General features: G+C 41.7%; 1 protein-coding gene across 2 annotated transcripts; it reads right to left on the bottom strand.

Annotated features, from left to right (window-relative positions):
• Positions 1 to 4,997: 4,997 nt before the first annotated feature.
• LOC117204574 (zinc finger protein with KRAB and SCAN domains 3-like) lies at positions 4,998 to 16,520 on the bottom strand. Of its 2 annotated transcripts, XM_033442110.1 has the most exons (5): positions 12,947 to 16,520; positions 12,182 to 12,375; positions 7,177 to 8,415; positions 6,367 to 6,858; positions 4,998 to 5,901 (listed from the first exon to the last, which is right to left on the bottom strand). In XM_033442110.1, exons 2-4 carry the CDS (start codon positions 12,345 to 12,347, stop codon positions 6,419 to 6,421), a joined length of 1,845 nt encoding a protein of 614 aa, XP_033298001.1. In that variant the 5' UTR covers positions 12,348 to 12,375; positions 12,947 to 16,520; the 3' UTR covers positions 4,998 to 5,901; positions 6,367 to 6,418. The 2 variants fall into 2 exon arrangements, with proteins under 2 accessions (XP_033298001.1, XP_033298002.1); XM_033442111.1 differs by lacking the exons at positions 12,182 to 12,375; positions 12,947 to 16,520 and adding an exon at positions 8,851 to 8,948.
• Positions 16,521 to 18,825: the final 2,305 nt, after the last annotated feature.

The raw sequence follows: 18,825 nt of genomic DNA, 5'->3' as shown, positions 1-18,825 counted from the left end.
GCGTAGTTACGTTTAAGTACTTTGGTCCTCTTTAGAGTCTTCTAAACGCTTAATTATGCGACGAATCGAAATAGCAATCGGTCTCTCGCTGAAGAAACAAGGAAAATCTTCTCTTGTCTCGTTCTGCTTCCACTCTTTCCTCGTTCTTCGGCTCGTTTGTCCTTTAGCTAACATTATAACGGCTATGAGGCAATTAGTTTCATCAGGGCTCCGTTTAATCAGCTTTATCTACTAGAAAAATTCGGTTAAGCGTGGCTTCGTGACGGCACGACGCAAATCCGAGTAATTAACTCTGACATACGAAAAAAGTAGAAAATTAGTAAATTATGTTGTACTGAAAAACTTAGCCAATGGAAAGATTTAGATCAATTATGCTGATAATATAACGACGCAATTATAAAGTTTCCTTCAACTTACGAGACAGATCTCGCTCAGATTAGAAACTTAGAAACTTCTTCATTCGTTGTCACGCGGAAATTAGTTTCGATATACAGGGCGTTTTAAAACTTCGATCCTATAATTTAAAGTCATTTCGCGGCCCGAAAGATGTTCAACCCTTAAAGGCTATTTACAAGTTAGAAAATTTCACTTCGTATGAATTTTCTCTTGATATTATCGCTCTGTAACAGTACAACACGTTATTTGTAACCACTTTGAACAATAATCTTCTACCTTCTAATATCGAGTAACAATGAAACATTTAATTCTACTTGTCCATTATTATTAATTCTTTTTATTCGAAACAGATGTGCCGTTTGTGAACTTTTACCAAGTAACCATTAAGGTAGCCTTTAAGGATCAATCTTTCTGTAAGAAGGAGTGATTAATGTTTGAAAAATCTCATTTCCAACTTTCTTTCTAAATATCCTGTAATATAATATATTATTAACTTCTGCTCTACAATCCGAGTTTAATAATAATCCCAATGAAATCAATAAAGTTATTTTTAAAATATATCACAGTAATTTTACCCAGATAATCGTCGTACACATGCACGATTCCTCCAATTCGATTAAATTCGGCTCGAAGTACGAACGCACAGCCAATAAAAATTGTGTGTTCTTTACGACGTTGAACAAGAAAAATTGATTTTCACTGGACCGAGAAACGTACGAGGCATGATCGTCCTGGGTCCTGGCTTAACTCGTTTGCGTATCTAAAAAATAGCGTCGACTGCTTGTTTATCGTTAATATAGTTAATAATTACACCATTTTTATCGTACCATATTTTTTTTGTAAATTTTTTTTGCTTTCGTTCAAGTTTACACTACGGCGACGATCTAACGTTAGTTTGTATTCGCGTGTTCATCAGTTCTGCGGTTTGCTATATCGTTTCTTTTCTTTTTTCCTCCTTTTTTTTTTTTTCTCCTTTACCATTGAATAATTAACTCCACTAACTTATCATGCTTTCCTGTCCACGAATTCGACAAAAAAGCATCGAGGAAATCGTGTTTCGAAAACTTTTTTCGACGCTGAAAATAGTCTTCGAGACGGCAACGAATCTTTGTAATTTTTTATTCGAGTCAAGCATTGATCGCTGAGTCGTTTGATCCTAAACGAAGGAATTTAATTGTTTGTAGATCTTTTTAATTCAAACAATGGCGAGAATTATTAGAAGTTTGTTAAAAATAGTATTATGTGACAGAGATAATAATAATAGCGTTAGCAATAAGCAACGTGTTTTCATACTTGTATAGCATCTTTTAAATTATTTATCACCACTGTTAGCGATTACTAGACTGCAGGTGTCTATGCAAATTCTTATTTTTCTGAACGCAACACTAAAGATACGGTATCTAAACAGAAATTTATCTCACGTAGTAAGTATTATAACAACTACTCCACTATTCCATATTTTACACGTATGCTGTTCGTTTTTGTTTCTTCAAATTTCTCATAAATGCATAAAAATCTCTAGTCTAGCAATTATTGAACGAGAAAATGGTATCGTAGCTCTTCGTTAAACAATAATCTCAGTGATCAATCGCTTGCGCTATACTATGTGTTTTTTAATTTTCTAATTCGAAGAATCCAGACGTTAATATACTTCGCCTTTCCTAAGAAGTTTTATCTTTGTTAAAATTTGTTGCGCTGATGAAGAAGATGTACTTTGATAACCATATAGATCATTCTCTTTTGTTTCATTATTGACTACCGTTACGAGGTTAACTCTAATTGATTAGAGATTCGATTGACTGTCGAGTATTGTGTATTAGAGCACGAAAACGAGACTGGTACAGCTTGTGAATATCATTGAAGATGTGGATCAAATTTGCCAACGACCTGTTCGAATTGGTCGCTCCCGGTTATCGCCACACCGGCATGAACTATTATTATCCGTCTCCCATAATATTGAATAGAACTGGAATGTTTAGTTTGTCCCATGGAAACGAACGTACGGGACGATTTTCGAAGCTGTTCCCTTAATCGTTGAAACTTGGTCAGACACAGACTCGCTTAACTCATCGTTAATTAAAATGATATAAATAAAAGCGTTAAGAGAAAATAGCTACTACGTCTAGGAACCTTATACTTACAATTATAATAGACTTTATATAAGAAGGTGGAAAAATAATCGAATATATTTACATGTCAACAGCCAATCTAGTCTTATAGAATCGAACGGACGAACGTTAGGCAAGTCTATTTCTGACTTTTTGCTCAAACACTGTTACGAGCAACGTACACGTGATTTCATTAATTCCGTTTACAATCGTCGATCTATCAAAAAGAGTGGAATTAAATTCAGAGTTGTATCTGTTTTTAAAATCTTCTTCTTTCTCTCAATTTTCACCCTTCAAGGCTATCGTGGATCTTGTTTCGATGTTATCGTCCAGTAACGATACCGCCACCGTCGTGTTATTTGACCAGCGCAAACGGTAATTTTGCTGCTCCTCGTCTAGATCCAACAACGATAAAACACTTAATTATGTAGTTTAAAGAAGATTCGTCTCGGTAAACTCTCGTTCGCGATCGCCTTTAAGGGTTGAATTTTCTTCCATTTTCTGTTTTCGAAGAATCACTTGCACGTTGCTGGTATGTCGAATGCAGACGTGAAAATCCTCGAGATCGAGGTTCGACGTTGCTCTGCTAAACAGACACACGGCGCGAGAAAACTTGCAGACGCATTCGACGCCGTTTTATTCTCATTTTCTTTAGTTTATTAGAAACTTAAACCGCTAAAGCTCGTTTGTTCCGTTGCGTCCGTTTAAAAACTACTTAACGCGAACTAACCGATACGTCGAGTACGCAATAATACAATCGGTCGATCCCCTAAGTTTTTTGTTTTTTTTTTTTTTTTCTAATCGCTGAAAACGTTTTCGTACCAAAATATCTCTACGGTCGTTATAAAAAACGCGTTTTTTCCCCACGTGAAAGCAATAGCGACACGAACAACTTAAATTTAAGAACGATCACTTCACCTATTATACAAGACTAAGCCCCGTTTTTCGAGGCAACCTAAGATAAAACGATACGATACAAGCGTAGCTCACTGACTAGAGCGGAAGTCTCTTTATTTCTTTTTTCAGTTTCTTGCCGGTGCTTGTCCTTGATATTTTCTATACATTCGACATTCCTTTCGTCTTCCCCGCTCTAATTTTCCTTCCGTCGTAATAATAAAATATCAAATTAATATTACGATTAAGAACGTTGTAAGTACGAGTAAACTAGACGATAAATAAAACGACTATTGGACTAGGAACGATGAAAGCGTAGCTAACGATCTAAGTACAATCTTAGAATAGAACAGTCTAAGTCTATTTTGCAATATTTGTTCATTTATTAACTCCTAAAATAAAAATTTACGCACTTACAAACTATCGAGTAAGAGCTGCATTATTGCGTTATTAAATTAGAAATTTACGATAAAAGAAGAATCTCAAAATTTTGTTAGCGATCGATTATCAACTAGAAGCTTCTGACTAGACAAGCGATCAGGAAATTCCTCGAGGATGTAACAAATTTCCGTAATTTTTTAATACGCAGATCGAGTCATTCTATAAATCATCTCTCATTGAAGAAAAAAAAAAAGAAAAAGAAAAAAAAACGAAAAATGGCGGTCTCGTTGACGTATACTTCTGACAACGAGGAAATTACTGGAGGATGTTCTATAATTTAGGAGAGCGAAACGAGAGAGCGACCCTTTCGCCACCAATGGTCATTCCTGCATTCAACAGGTGGTCCAGTTTACGTGAAATGTTGATGAAAACCTCCGACGTGTGCTCATCCTCCCCCCATCGTTCCTATTGTACGCCAAGGGCGCCGATGAAACTTTGGGAAAACGATTCCTCGAGGAAATTACGTTCGCGTGGAAACTTTTCGCGTTTCTAACATCGATAGTCTCCTATCATCCATCGATAGGTATCGGATATCAACTTGCCCGCGAATCATTTCGACGACGGTCAAGTTACGATACGATATATTGTTTTAGCTCGTCGTGAAGATATTACTACATTTGTACGAAAAATAAATACGAAAGGAAGTTGAGAATGAGGTTGAGATCAATGTCGAGCAGAATTGAGAATGAGGTTGAGATCAATGTCGAGCAGAATTGAGAAAGAAGAGGCACGTTAAAACGTCGACAAGTATGAAATGGAGAATCAAACGAAATTTTCTTTGGCTATAGCTTGTCCTGAAATTAATTGGTCGCTTGAGATCGCTTTCCCTATCACGAATCACGTTTCAGTCTGTGTTTCGACTATTTTATTCCGCGCGATAGAATAAGATAAGATAGATAAGATAGAATTAAGATAGAAGTCAAATATTCCTATCAACGTGCTAATGATCCCAATCAGTGGATCCCACTATGTACAGGTTATTACATTAAGTCAAATTGCAGAAGAGCACGCAGAAAATCAATAAGAATGAGACGATGGTACACGAATTGCCACGCGACATCTGAAAACTGCCAAGTTTCATCAAAGAGAAGGTCGTTAAATCGACTAGTAAGCGTACTTGGAGCATGCATTATTTTCATTGGATTCCGAAGTTCCTTGACTAGAATTGACCCGGTTCCCATCGACTATCGGCGATTCGAAATGAATTTTACTCACAAATTGATGGTCCCTCGATAGTATTGCATCGATTTTCGCCGCGCTGTTCGTTCTTTGCTTCTCCCTATCGTATTCCAGACACTTCATCGGCAAGCGAACGAGCGTCGTTTTCGTTTCCCTTGATGCCACGCGAATATCGATTTCACCGGACGACGAATAGAATCTCATCGAGCGTCCATGGACGAAAGGAATGTCGTTTGAATCGCACCGTGCGCGTCTTGATGCAATGAAACACGTGTCTCCTTACTTTACGACGATTTATCCCTGTATATACGCTCCGTTCTCCTCGAACGTTCCTTTCTCTGTGCGAAAACGACTTTAATAATCAGCTTACGTTAATCATATACGCCTTTGAATGTTTACTCACACGAAGAACGAAACGAGAATTCAGAACGTTAGTTTAACCACGATATTCTCGCGTTGGTTCAACGTCCGCCTATTTTATGGGTTTCATCTTCGAAATGTCTGTTCCTTGCTTGCTGGTAGCTTCTGGTGACATGAATCGCGATCAGTTTGAGATCGTTCGCTTACCCAGACTGGGAACTCGATGAATTCGTGATTGTTGGTTAATCGAAAAATCACCTGTGACGTCAACGATCGAAATTCTTCGTTGTTTCTGTTGTTTCGTGGACGAATCCTTCCTTTTACGCTTTTCATCGAGAGTATGGTTCGTGGGATTTTTTGGAAGTTTACGAGAGGGAGGAAGGGAAACAACGAAGTAGTCATCATTGTTGGAACTGTTGAATTCCAGAAAGATTGAATTGACCCATTGAAGTTGATACCAGAAGGGATTGCACCTTGGAGAATCTTTTCTTGCATTTCGTTTATCATCTGATGTTGTCGCCAACTGAAAGAAAAGAATTACGAGTTCATTTCTTGGAGGACAAATTATTTCGAGGATTCGGAGATCTATCGAACATCTTCGAGCTATTCAAGTATCTTACTACATTCGTTATCTGTTTACACTAATCAGTCAAACTTTCTTAAACAACTTATAACTATTCAATTTCAAAGACTCTACTCCAATATCTGATATTCTCGCTTCTTATCCTTCAAACATTTTCAAGCGTTCACAACCACTTCCTGAATTGCTTTAAATTTTCTTTTCAAAGATTCTATTCCAGTATCTAATATTCTCACTCTCAACTTTTCAAACACTTTCCGACACCGTCAACTTCCATTTACTTAATTACCCAGAATTACTCTCCATAAATTCTCTTTTGAATTTTAGCAAAAACATAACCCAAACCTGACCCAATTTCTTGTCGATCGTTCTTCAAATTTTTCCAGTACCTGAAGCTTAAAAACCTACTTGATGACGTGCAGCGACACTAGCGCCAAAAGTGCCCGTAACTCGATGGAATCTATTGAGGTGCATCTAGGTCATTGTTGGAATCGTCGTTCTCCCTTTGACAGGCGGACTCTAGGTGTTTGTTCAGGTAAGATTTGAGCGCGAACGATTTGTGACACTTGTGGCACTCGTAGTTCTTGTCCGCGGAGTGCGTCTGCATGTGGGCGCGCAGATTCGACCGATCGGCGAACGCTTTGCCGCAATGCGCGCACCCATAAGGTTTCTCGCCCGTGTGACTTCTCAGGTGTCCTTGGAGTAGCCACGGTCTGGAGAACATCTTGCCACAGACACCGCAACTGTGTGTTAGTTTATGGGTCAGCACGTGCATCGCCAGGGCTGGCATGCTTACGTATGCTTTGCCACAGTGGATGCATTTCTTCGCCGATTGCGAGTCGATACTACGATGGGTTTGCTTGTGTCGTGACAAGTTTGACGAAGTCGCGTACTGTTTACCTGGAAACAGAAAATTGTTACTGTGAACGATAGTTTCATGATGGGACTGACCTGCTGTTTGGCTCTGAATGGATTCTATTTTTCAAGGAACACATTTTATGTTAAAACTCTGATTTGAAAGCTTAATCCGTGCCTTTGAAGCTACAAAAATTTGTGTAATTAAAATTCAATATCTCTCTTTTCTAAAATATCTATAGCAAAGAAATGAACGACACTCGAAGAAACGAAAATGAGAATACTTTAGATGGCGTAATTCACTGACGACAACTACCCTGATCCCGATATTTCTCACGATTCCTAATTTTCTCAACAACTTACCGCACTCGCAACAGACGTAACGCCCGATCTTTGATGTCTCAAGTCCTTCAACCGGTTCAGCCTCCTGCGTTTTCTGAATAGGTAAAACCTTCTTATTCTTCGACCTCCCGTCAGTCACCAATAAAGTGTCATACGTATAACTCGCCGGTTTCACCTCGCTCTGTTCGAGCACTGTTTGCACCTCTTTATCCTTCTGACTGGGTTGCGAATTTGGATTATTATTTTCAATATCGCTGCTACACTCAGACGTAGGTGGGGTCAGTGGTGGTGCTGCCTCTATGGCTTGGAGAAGATGCTGTTGCTGTGGTAGTAGTTGGGGTGGATGATGTGTAGTCATGATCGGCGTGCACGGGATGGTCGGTGTACACGGGATGGTCGGCGTGCACGGGATGGACGGCGTGCTATAGGTGAGCAGAATCTCTTGAACAGGGGACAGTGGGATGAACACGCTGCCCGTTTGCTGGACTATCGTTGCGCTGGGCTCGTAAATGATGCTCGCAGTTGTTGGTTGCTGGTGTTGGTGATGGGTGTAGACTGTAGAACTTGTTAAACCGATAGTGTTCACTTGGTAGATCGGTTGATTCGGTTGGTACACCGTCATCTCTTGGATATCGGTTGCAGGTGACTCTATCACGTTTTGTGGCCCGATGGCGACACTGGGTGGTGGTAATGGGGGCAACGATCTTGAGAGCTCTAGTAAATCGTGTGCAGCTTCTGTTTCAGCCGCTGAACGGTCTTTGAACATCGAGGACACGTAATTGGTGATCACATTGCCGTTATTGGACCCTATCCTTGAATCAGACGTGGAATGATCCGCTGTTTCTTCCACGTGGTACGGTGTAGCGGTGTTCGAGGATGGAGAAGGCTCCCTCGGTGGCGTGTAATGGAGCACGGTCGTATGTTGCTGATGGTCTGTGTGAACTGTTTTGGACGGTGATCTGGGAGCCGTGGAAGGCAACGTGGATGTCGTGATCGTTGTGTCCTCGACGCTCAAGGCGATTGATTCTGTCGTTTGCGGAGCTACCACCGTGGATGGTGAGCATGTAGCTGTGCAGGTGATCACCGATGTCTCCGTTCGAGCTGCAGTCGAAGATTCCGTCGATGGTGTACTCGTGGTGTTTGTCGTCGCCGTCATGTCCACATTGCTAGGCTCGTTTACCTTCTCCTTCGGGACATTCTGCTCGAGCGTCTTCGCTCCTGTCGTTGCAGTCGTATCTTGGGACTTCGCATTCAGGTATTCTGCGACAGAAAAGATAATTCTGCAGCTGTGACTGGTTTACAAAGTCGATTGATGTATTTAAGATGACCAATTCTTATATACAATTTTGAAATACCGTTGACGTGTATAAAACTAATGGTCTTTGCAAGATATAGAGTTTAAACATTCTTAATCCCTTAACCTACAATCGTATGGGAGACGTCGTACATCAAGATAATAAATCTTTCTTGTTTAATGATCAATTGTAGTAATTAGTTATCAAACATCTTGCAGAATAAAATTAGTTGTACCTTACACATGCATTTACATATCGAAAGACATGTGCAATTTGCACAACTTCGAATGCTCAGCCAAACCGTGAAACGGCTCGGTGTGCGACCAATCTTGTTGTCGTTTATAGCACGCGCTATTGGAACTTAAGTCCTAACGCAAGAATTAGCCTGGTGCATACGTACTTTGCAAATCTTCAAATTAAATTTCCACAGTAGCGAGGCCTTAAATGAAGGGAGCCTTGTTCTACATCTTCGATTTATTTTTGTGTTTTGTTTTCTACTCCACGTAGATTCTCAACTTGATTTCGAAACTAAAATATCCATCGTAATTTCATTACTCTTAACCCCTTCCCGTACTTTAGCGAGTCAGACTCGCGATGAAGATTTTGGCCCAAACATGAATATCGCGAGTCTGACTCGCGACCAGATACTTGGGCCAAACGTAAACATAATAAGCCGAGCTCGCGGACTATCTTTTGGCCCGTTACGATCGTGACTGAATGATAGTTCCTGTTTATGAGCATCGGTCTGGACTTGGGCCCGAGTTTCGTCGAACTGAATGGCACGGAAAGGAGTCAATGATCGTCTTACTTTGAGTCGTAGAATCTTCCTGCTTTGATCGTACCACAAGTTTGAAACCATAGTGTGGTACAATTTCGAGGTACTATTAACGTTACGAGGCTCATAAATTCTAAAATTTGAACGATACTTCAAATTCTCTGCTCCATCGTTCCAGGTAAGTTCTCAAAGCGAAACGAGGAAGCTGGTGCAATTCAATAACCGCGGTTGCCTTCCTTCCTCCGAGAAAAAGGCACGGAAAAGTCGAAAAAAAGGAAAAAGAACACAAAGGAGAACCAGGAGCACTTTGAGCAAAGGAGCGGAAACAGCATCGTCAGCCCTATTTCGTCCCTTCCGTCCGCGACAATGCGATATTAACGAGACAACTGACGAGCGACAGCGCGGCGCGTAACTCGATTTCTTAATTTGACTTTTTAATCGAGGTTTAACGAGGAGAAATCGCGGGGGAGAGGAGCGTGCCGAGTTCTTCTGTTGTCGACGTGCCAACGAAAGAGTGTCGAACCTCGTTGTAGCAGTGGCAAGAGGGTGAGACGAAGGAGGACCAGGGATTATGACGGCAAGCATGTTGGAAACGAGGTCAAAGGGGATGGGTGGCTGGCCAAGGAAAGTGTACGACCGAGCGGATATAAAATTTCACGATAACTCGGTTATGAAACTGCGTGTCTCGTTTCAACGACGCTCCTTTTATCTTCTTTCCTTTTTTTTCCTTAGAATTGTTTCGAGTCTCGATTCAGTGTTGTTGTCGCTGTGTTTCACGGACACCTCCCTTGGGATAAGTTTCTTTGCTATTAGCGTGACAACGTGATGAGCCTGCAATTTTCTCCGAGATCTACGGAGTCTTGCGTTTTCAGCAGTCGAGCTACAAGAAGATGAGATTGAGTCAATTGTGGGTTATTGAGTGCTTGGATTGGGAGAATTCTTTGATTTCATGGGCTATTTTCAAAGATTTTGAAGTATCATGATTTTTCTAGATCAGATGATTGCATGTTGTTTTGATGTTTGATCGTTCGAAACAATTGATATTCGTTAATTTCGATATTAATTTTAGTATCGATTGGCTTAATTGGGAAACTCCAGAAAGTTCACAAAATGCAAGTAAGAACAACTATCTTCGTACAATAGCATTGAAAATCTGGAGAACTTATGAACCTATTGTATCTATATATTACCTCAGTTTTGATCATAGAAATTTGTCCCTTTCTCAAGATTTCACCATTTAAATCGACCTAACTGAAACGTCAAGCGAAATGTTTTATCTTCAGTAAGTTTCTGACGCTTTTACGATGGAAATCGTTCGTATTTCACGTTCGATTGGCCTGGTTTTACCGAGAGAGGCTCCAAGCAAGCGTGTACTGCCATTGTAACGAGTCTTAAGTGCGGTCTTTGTAGCTCCATTAACGTCTCCGGCAAGTTTCGCATGACACTCTCTCATTCACTCGATTACTGAACGCGAAGCATAAACGGGGCCGTTGCTGGAAACTGCTGCCACCGGGAACGACAATTCAGACAATTAATGCAGCTTTGCCGTGGTGAGTAACACGTTACCGCGAATTACTCCGACGCTAGGAATTTTCACCACGACGACGTTAAAATATCGTAACGACAAAGCCTCTTTAAAAGTATTTATAAAAATATATGTATATACATCATGGCCCTAATTTCGTAGTGTAATGCGAGTTGATTAATATAGTTTCTGAACGGTTCATTTATAAAAAGACGGAAGAGTTTGTATGTATTTGACACGTTAATCCTTCGACTAAATCCTTCTGCAGTCCTTGAATTTTTTATATCTCAATTTCGCTTTAGTTTCAACTGAGTAAAAGTGTTTTAATGTTTTAAGAGAACCTTTGGCATAAAATTCAGATGAGAAATTACCTATATCAAGAATGATTCTTTCACATTTTCCACGTCATTCACTTGCATCGTTCACTAGTTATTTCCCACTACATAGACGATGTGAAGGGCAATTTAGTTTTTGTGCAAAAGTATGCAGAAGGTTTTCTTGCTAGGAGCAAGACACGCGTCCGTGCAGTGCCTCGGCACGAGATGAACGATATATGGCTACAGGCTGAATCAATACCACGGTCCAATAGCAACAATCGTATTAATTGAACGTAATAATCGCAAGAAAGATATCGCTCGACATTCTTCGTCGTGATATAACGATACTCGTTTCTGAATCTTCACGCGCGACTGCGATCGATTTTCCGCTTCAAAATCGACCATTATTATTTTTATTTGTAATCGAGCCTTCATCCCTTTTCAGGATGATAACGCTTTGAGAATCATGCAAGCAATGGTTTGAAATAATCTTCGATGCTATATAATTCTTTTGAGTATGCGTTTGAAAATATTTTCTACGTAAGATAAAATTGAACGTATTCAAATAAGTCTAAATAAATTGAGATTCAAGTAAGTCCGATTACGTCCACCAAGAATAACAAAAAGTCCAAATAAATGGCAATAAATCCAGACGAATTTAAAAATATCTAAATAAATCCGAATAAATTCGAATAAACCGAAGTAAATTCGAATAAATCCAAATAAATTCGAATAAATCCAAATGAATCTAAACAAATCTAAATAAATCCAAATAAGTTTAAATAAATAAAAAAGATAAATCCGACCAAATTCCAATAAATCCAAACACCCGAATAAAGAAGAACTAAAAAAGAAAAGATATAATAAAAAATAACAAAATTACAGTAAAAATCTCGTAATCTTAACATCTGTACTCAATCGCAACAAGTATCAATCAATGAGAACCTTCGAGCTATAATCAACCCCCCCCCCCCCACGTACTCCATAAAACATGAAATCCCCAAACACCTATCGCTTCTATCGTAAAGAATCTTGCTCGACCATTTAATTACTATACCAGGGATCATAATCGAGCCAAGGGTAGAACTATAAGAAGCCGGAGCCAGAATTGTACCTTGAGCAACAGGGGGTGCGACGCTCCCTTCTATGGGCGAAACTGGGATTTGTATGGTGGTCGGCGATGGCGTGGTCCTTCCGCGACCCCAGCTCTCGAATCCTCTGGCAACGTTGCTTATATACTTGTTGCACAGGGCCTTCTTCACCATATAACACCGTGGCATCTTGGCTTTTGGTTTCTTTCTCTTGGTCCTAAATAGGGAGAAATTCAGATCCGATGTAGATGAAGAATAAACAACTAACAAAAAGAAATCCTTCAATTTTTATATTTTTTTTGGAAAAAAATTCTTCTCTATCTTCGTATTTCCAGACCATCGGATAGATTTTTATGGAATTATTTCGATTATATTTCTGGTTAAAAAAAGGTATGACGAATAAGAAGAAATCCTCCAATGTTTATATTCTTTTCGAAAAACAAAATATTTTTCTCAATGATCAATTCTTTCCGAGTTTGTATTTCCAGAGCACCAGATAGACGTTCGTTCAGTCGAAGACGATCGTCGTTTATCAAACGATCGATCGTGGTTTCGATTCGCGCAAAATGTCGCCCTGGTGGTCCTCGTGGAGGCCACCAGGATTACGGTCGATCGAACGATCGATGCTTCAGCCCAGCAACGCCTCGTTTCTCATCGTCAATCTTCTCGTCCTCATCCTACTTCCTGTTCGCGATTGGATCACCTATCGAGTCTCCTCTTGCTCGTTAAACAAATTTCGTCCTGTGTTCCCTGTGTCGTACGATGAAACGTGTTCCAAGTGGACTTACACGAGCGTCTCGAGAGGAACTAGTCAAGCTCCAAGTAATTGCAGCATCGATATTCGATTCGCAGAGTTGATAAAAACGGGACACTTCCTTGTGGCGGGCACGTTTCTACCGGAAATGTCGATTCCGATCGCCGTTTGGGGGCGGTATTTTAATTCTAGATGTCGTTGCACGATTTCAAACGGAGCTACGTGTGTATTTCACGTAAATATATATACACACGTGTCTGTGTGTATAAATATACTTGTATATTTGTGTATTTATATAGTGTGTGTATATATACACATATATAGATACGTGTATAGATTTATATTAAAATATCTTTTCGGCGAAGCGAGTCAGTCCAACTCGAGATTTCAGATACACCCGGAAGTTGGGATTATCCGGAAGTGTTTCCTCACTGGAAACTTTCTTTTTAATAACACTTGGTTTGTGCGTGTTAATGTACGTGGTTCCAGATGAGATTCCTCGGTGTAACTCGAGTTTATAAGAGAGAAAGAAAAATGTAGCTTGCCTTGCTTTATTTCTTCTTAGTTTGCTTCTTTTGTTTCTTTTCTTAGATTCTCTTTGTTGCTTTACCTTGTTTGTAATATTGCTTTCGTTGTATTCACGGGTGGAAGATTACGTGGTTCTTACGGTATTCCTCGGTCTTCGTCTACTTTTGCCCTGTCTTCCGCTTACTGTCGCCTCCGGTGCTTACGTTCCTTATCCTCTGGATAAATCTTTCATCTATACGCTTCATCGTAGTTTAATAAAATCCAAACAATCCGTATCAACTATTTTTATTAACGCTATTCTCTTCAGTAATTTTCTTTCGTACGCCGCTTGAAAAACTCTCTTCGGTTAAAATTTGTTTCAGTGTTCACGGTTATTAAAAATGTACATATACTTCGTGATTATTTACGAATATTCATATTGTATTTAATTATTCATGTTTTATATCTCGGTTCGTCCTGATACCGCATCGAGTCTCTCTCAGAGGTCAGTTCTCGCCACTCGGACTACTTTTCACCGTCTACTCGCCCTCCTGATCCGAGCATCGTTCCATTCTGCCGGCAACACTCTCGTGCAGCATCGGGCGTGTCCATTCTCGCGACGATACCCTCATCTCGGCGATTTCGAGTGCGGTGAATCCGACAAATAATGGTCGCGACGCCGCGTGCTTCCTCTTACTCTTCTCTAAAACCGTCCTAGTAAATTTCAAAAAAATCTTTCCCAATATATTCCTTCTTCTCGATACAAATCACCAATGTTCCCGATAAAAACAGTCTCTCGTAGAACCTTCAATCTTCCACCATTAAACAGATTTTCTAATAAGAAGGTACAATTCCAGTAGCGTAGAGGAGCAAATCGAATCACCAGTTTCTTATCTCTGGAGCGAGCGGATTTATAAAATACGCTCGATTAATCGCGATTCTCTCGGTAGGCTGAATAACAGACCGAGCCAGCCAGGCTGTGGTTCTTCCAGCTGAAAATTCAAGCTGCTATCTTCGAGTTAACGAATTGTAAATAACCGAAGGTCCTTTTTCGGAAAGCAAACGTGTGCGTCGTGGAGGCAGGCGAGGTGTGCCTTTTGCAGGGACGAGCAACAAGTTGGACAACAGGTCCGCGATGTTTGTGTATCCGTACGTGTGCGCTGTCGCCTTACGTGTGTAGTCGATAACTCCCTCTGGTAAGTGGTCCCCTCTCCCTTTCTCTCTTTCACCCTGTCTCAGTGTCTACCGGTAGCCTGGTGTCTTGCTTGCCAGTCAGAAAGCAGGAACAAACCCGTAGGAGGACTTTGCGCGACTTCTTCGCCCTCCCTTAGCCTCCTCGCACTGGTGATGGCTGGTTTTGTGCGGCGGGGAAGCACCGCGAAAGGAGGAACCCGCGTGAAGCTACAACTCTGCCCTCGTGCGGCTGTTCGCGGGCCTCGTCGCAGCCTTGGATCGCCGGTGGCTCACGGCGACGAACCACGTATGCGTTCCTAGTCCCTTCTCGTACTCTTTCTTCGTCCCACCTTTCTCTTTCTTCTATTCCTCTTCCTCCCTAACACCTTCGATTAACGCAGAAATAATTCAGGCTCGACTTTACCTGTCTACTCGGTTCGATACGACTCGATCGTTTGCCGTAGAGGGGTTGCTTCGAGTAACGCACACGGAAAACCCAAGCTCACAATACACATAGACGCGAGTATCGTGAAAGCAGCACCACGGAAGTATACGTAAAAGTAACCACGACGACGAAACAAATGACGGGCGAACGTTGAAAACGACGTTGAACGAGGAAACGAAATAGGTTTTTGCAAGCGGTGGCACGTAAGTAACACTAGGGTCTCTAGACACGTAGAGAGAGGCACGACATGGACGAGCAGAGCGCGGTTACGAGCAGCACGACGCGCGCTTGGTCGACCGGTCAACGATAGATCGAGGCTCGTCCATGGGCCCCGGTCGCGTTCGACGACGTGGCACACCGGACGCGAACGTCTACGGGCACGAAGATCGAAGATGAAGATGTACCACCTGTGGGCGCAGAAGCAACAATTGTCCGCCGTGTATCGCGGTGGAGGGTAGCCCGACTACATGGCTCGTACCGGGTGTGGCTGGGGTGCAACTGCCAATGCAGCGTCGTCGAGCAGCGTCGCCCCGCGTCCTGGGCGCCTGCGTCCTTTCCTCCTCGCTTCGTGCAGAGCTCCTTCTCGCTTCCCTCCCTAAAAGGCCTGCACACAACCTGCCCGGTGTTGCCCTCTCTGTCTTCCCAGTCCTCCTCCACCCTCTTTACGCTTTGTCTCTTTTTTTCTTCCATACTTTGCCCCTATTTCTGTCCTGCTCCGTAAACCATCTCCAGTACCTCTTTCACCCTCGCAAACTGCTTCTCCTTCTTTATCCTATACGTTGGTTATTTCTTTCCTTGTTCCGCTTTATCAACCATCCCCTGTCAAGCGTGAGCAGCGTACTGCTCGTCGTCTCTCCGTTTCGCTTTTGCTCCGTTCCATCTCCAACGAACTGCCACACCGTCTCGCGAACACACACGCCAGGCATTATACGTATACGTGTATATATAAAGCTCTGGCTGGCTCCGCGATCGAGGGGTTGAAACGAGCAGAGGAACGAGGAAGCCGAGCAAGAGAGCGAACCGGCAGGGGTAACCCACCCCTCGCCGCGACGCCGATGTGGCTCTTGCCCATCGATTTTGTACGAGTTCGGGGCCGGAGCAACACCTGTTACCGCGTCGGATGGAAAAGAGTCGTGGACGGGGGGGAGGGTAGGAGCGGGTACGGAGAGCAACGAGGGACCAACGAAGAGAGCTATGCAACTAGCAGGCTGCACAAGGGGGTGTAGATGGCGAGAGAACGAAGGGTGGTTGCTTCTAGCCGGTGGTGGAATCATTCGGCGGGACAGAGATGGGATCGTCTAATGTGTAGTGAAATAGAGAAGATAGAGAAGAAGTATATAGAGATAGTAGAAGCTCGACGAACAGAAGGGTGATTCTGTGCAACAGAGAGAGACACCGTTATAGGAAGCGTTATGAGAGCGAGAGAGAAGAAGAAGCGAGGGTAAACAGAGACGAAAAGGAGGGTGGTTCGAGGGTGGCGAAGCAGGATGAACGGAGCGGAGGTGAGAACGTACGAGGAAGCAAGACAGGGAGAATGGAAGAGGGTGGCGAGTAGGAGGAAGAGAGAAAGGAAACGTCGGCGGCGGGCAAATAGCGACGTCGAGGAAACGCCGACGCCAATCGATAGCGCCGACCCCGGCGTCGTGCCGCGTTCGCTGCCAGGGTTTTGCGATAGCGCATCGCTCATGTTACCTTTTCTCTTTTTCCTTCTTCATCCTCTTTCTCTTTGCCAATCATCTAGCTCTCCCTTCCACTCACCGAAAGATCTCTCTTGATCCTTCTCCTTACTCATTGCCAGCTTTGCGTCCTGCTTTCCTTTTGCCTTTTCCTCTCTGCCTTCGTTTACCACCCCCTCTATATTCCTCCTTTTCACTCTTTTACTGTTTCTTGCAGGTATTTTTCTATCTATCTTTCTCTCTCTCTCTCTCTCTCTCTCTCTCTCTCCCCCTTGCTGGTTACAGTTACGAGACGTCCTTGTTGTACAAGGTAGCTCTAGCTGTGCTTGTTCGTTGAATGTTCTCTGTCTTCTGTCCACGTGGTCGCCAAGAGAAGAGAGCAAGCTGGGGTGGTTTGTATGCGTTCCTTATAATCTCGACGCTTACTCCTGGACGTCGTCTAACCGCTCGTATCGTCTGCGTCGTTCGCGATAGCGCATCGTTCACTTATTTAGCCTGTTCTTCTTCGTCTTAGAATTCGCTCCTTTTCTTACGGTCTCTTTCTGGCTGTGTTCATCCCTCGTGTTTTCCTTGATTCCTAGGGACGTCGTAAAGGTTATACGATCCTCCTCTTTTTGCTTCTTCTACTGGCGTGGATTTAATGATACCTAAGGAGTGGTCGAAATTCCTCGTAGACGAGAGAACTTTGTCTCTGACAGCTGGCAGCAAGATGATATAAGTTGCTGATATGTATTTTTTGTACGCTTGTGTAGAGTAGAATGGGTCATCGTGTATGCGATGGAATATATGTCGATAATATTTGACGAGGGATTATAACAATCATTAGAACGTTTATGCGTTTATGGAAAATTTAATCTGTTAACCAGACGCTTCTGTAATTTCGGAATTAAAAGTTGGTAAATTCAAATTCGTTTTCAGACAGAGGAGGCAGCGAATAAATACGAAAGTGGAATACGCGAAAATGTCCAAAATGTCTAAAACAAAACATTCATTCATCATGAACAGTCATATTTCTAGAACACACAGAATATGAAAAAAATACTCCAAATATTCGAAACAAAATACGTGTTCTAATATTTAAGCTACGAAGAAATTTCATTTCAGTTGCATTCATAAGAACATGAATTTGCACAAACATTTATGGTGTAATAATAATTATTCGGCTGGGAATAATTATATTTCGAGAAAGATCGTATTTGGAGAGCGGAATGGCGGGTAGAGAAGCTCGAGGGAAAATATTTCTGCGGTTAGTTCCGTCGTGCCTTTGATAACGAATTAACGTAGTGTATGTAGGAACGTTTTTTCGTTTGGAAAACTGAGAGTCGGTAGGGAAGAAAAGTCACCGGTGAATGGAGAAAGGAAATTTAAAAGGCGTCCTTTCAGAGGTTAACGCGATTCAATCCTTCGATACGTTCTTCCAGACACGACGGTCGATTCAATCGCGTGAAACTCCGAGAGAGGAACGCGATCCCGCATTACGGACCGTGTATTTTAGTTTTACGAGCCCCGCGGTCCCCGGTTACAAAACGCTCTTATTAATATTTATCGAGCCGCTTTCCAGTGCGGAGCTTTGACCGACAACGAGACAATTAAAACGCTGAACCGAATTTCGACGTAAGCCCCGAGGATTAAAGGAAAGTCTGATTAGCGAATCGTGTTACCGTTCGATCTTCAATTAAATGCAACAGAATTTTCATTCGCAATTGTCATCCCCCTTGTGTGCGAAAATGTTTCCTTCCCGTGAAACGAGCAGTTTTGCTTTGGAATTGTACGCGTTTCCATCTGTCTTTTTATGAAATGTTAACTTTATGAAATGTTATGTAACTAACATGCTCTGAAATTAGAAAAAAATCATTTAAAAAATCTATCTCGTTGTATATTTTTTATTTAGATACAGATAAATTAATAAGTATGTTCGTAAATGGTTATTAGAAAAAATCAATTCGCAATAAAAAAAAAACTTAGCAGTTTAAAACGATTTTAATAAATTCGTACCTCAAAAAATTTAAGGAACAAAGATAAATGTGAGTGGGAATTTATAAAATTTTCCCTGTAGTTTTCCATTTTTTTTTTTTTTTTTTTTTAGTAAATTATAGAAGAAAATTGACTTAG

This window comes from Bombus bifarius, unplaced genomic scaffold (assembly GCF_011952205.1).
Source record: "Bombus bifarius isolate JDL3187 unplaced genomic scaffold, Bbif_JDL3187 scf7180000007978, whole genome shotgun sequence".
Taxonomy (NCBI): Eukaryota; Metazoa; Arthropoda; class Insecta; order Hymenoptera; family Apidae; genus Bombus; species Bombus bifarius.
The sequence above is the reverse complement of the archived record's forward strand: the minus strand, read 5'-3'. Positions and strand labels throughout refer to the sequence as shown.

Coding starts and splice junctions, on each gene's coding strand:
- LOC117204574 (XM_033442110.1), bottom strand. CDS start 12,347: ATGCCACGGTGTTATATGGTGAAGAAGGCCCTGTGCAACAAGTATATA. Junction 8,416..12,181: donor CGCACCCCCTGTTGCTCAAG/GTACAATTCTGG, acceptor TTTCTGTCGCAG/AATACCTGAATGCGAAGTCC. Junction 6,859..7,176: donor TTACGTCTGTTGCGAGTGCG/GTAAGTTGTTGA, acceptor TTCTGTTTCCAG/GTAAACAGTACGCGACTTCG.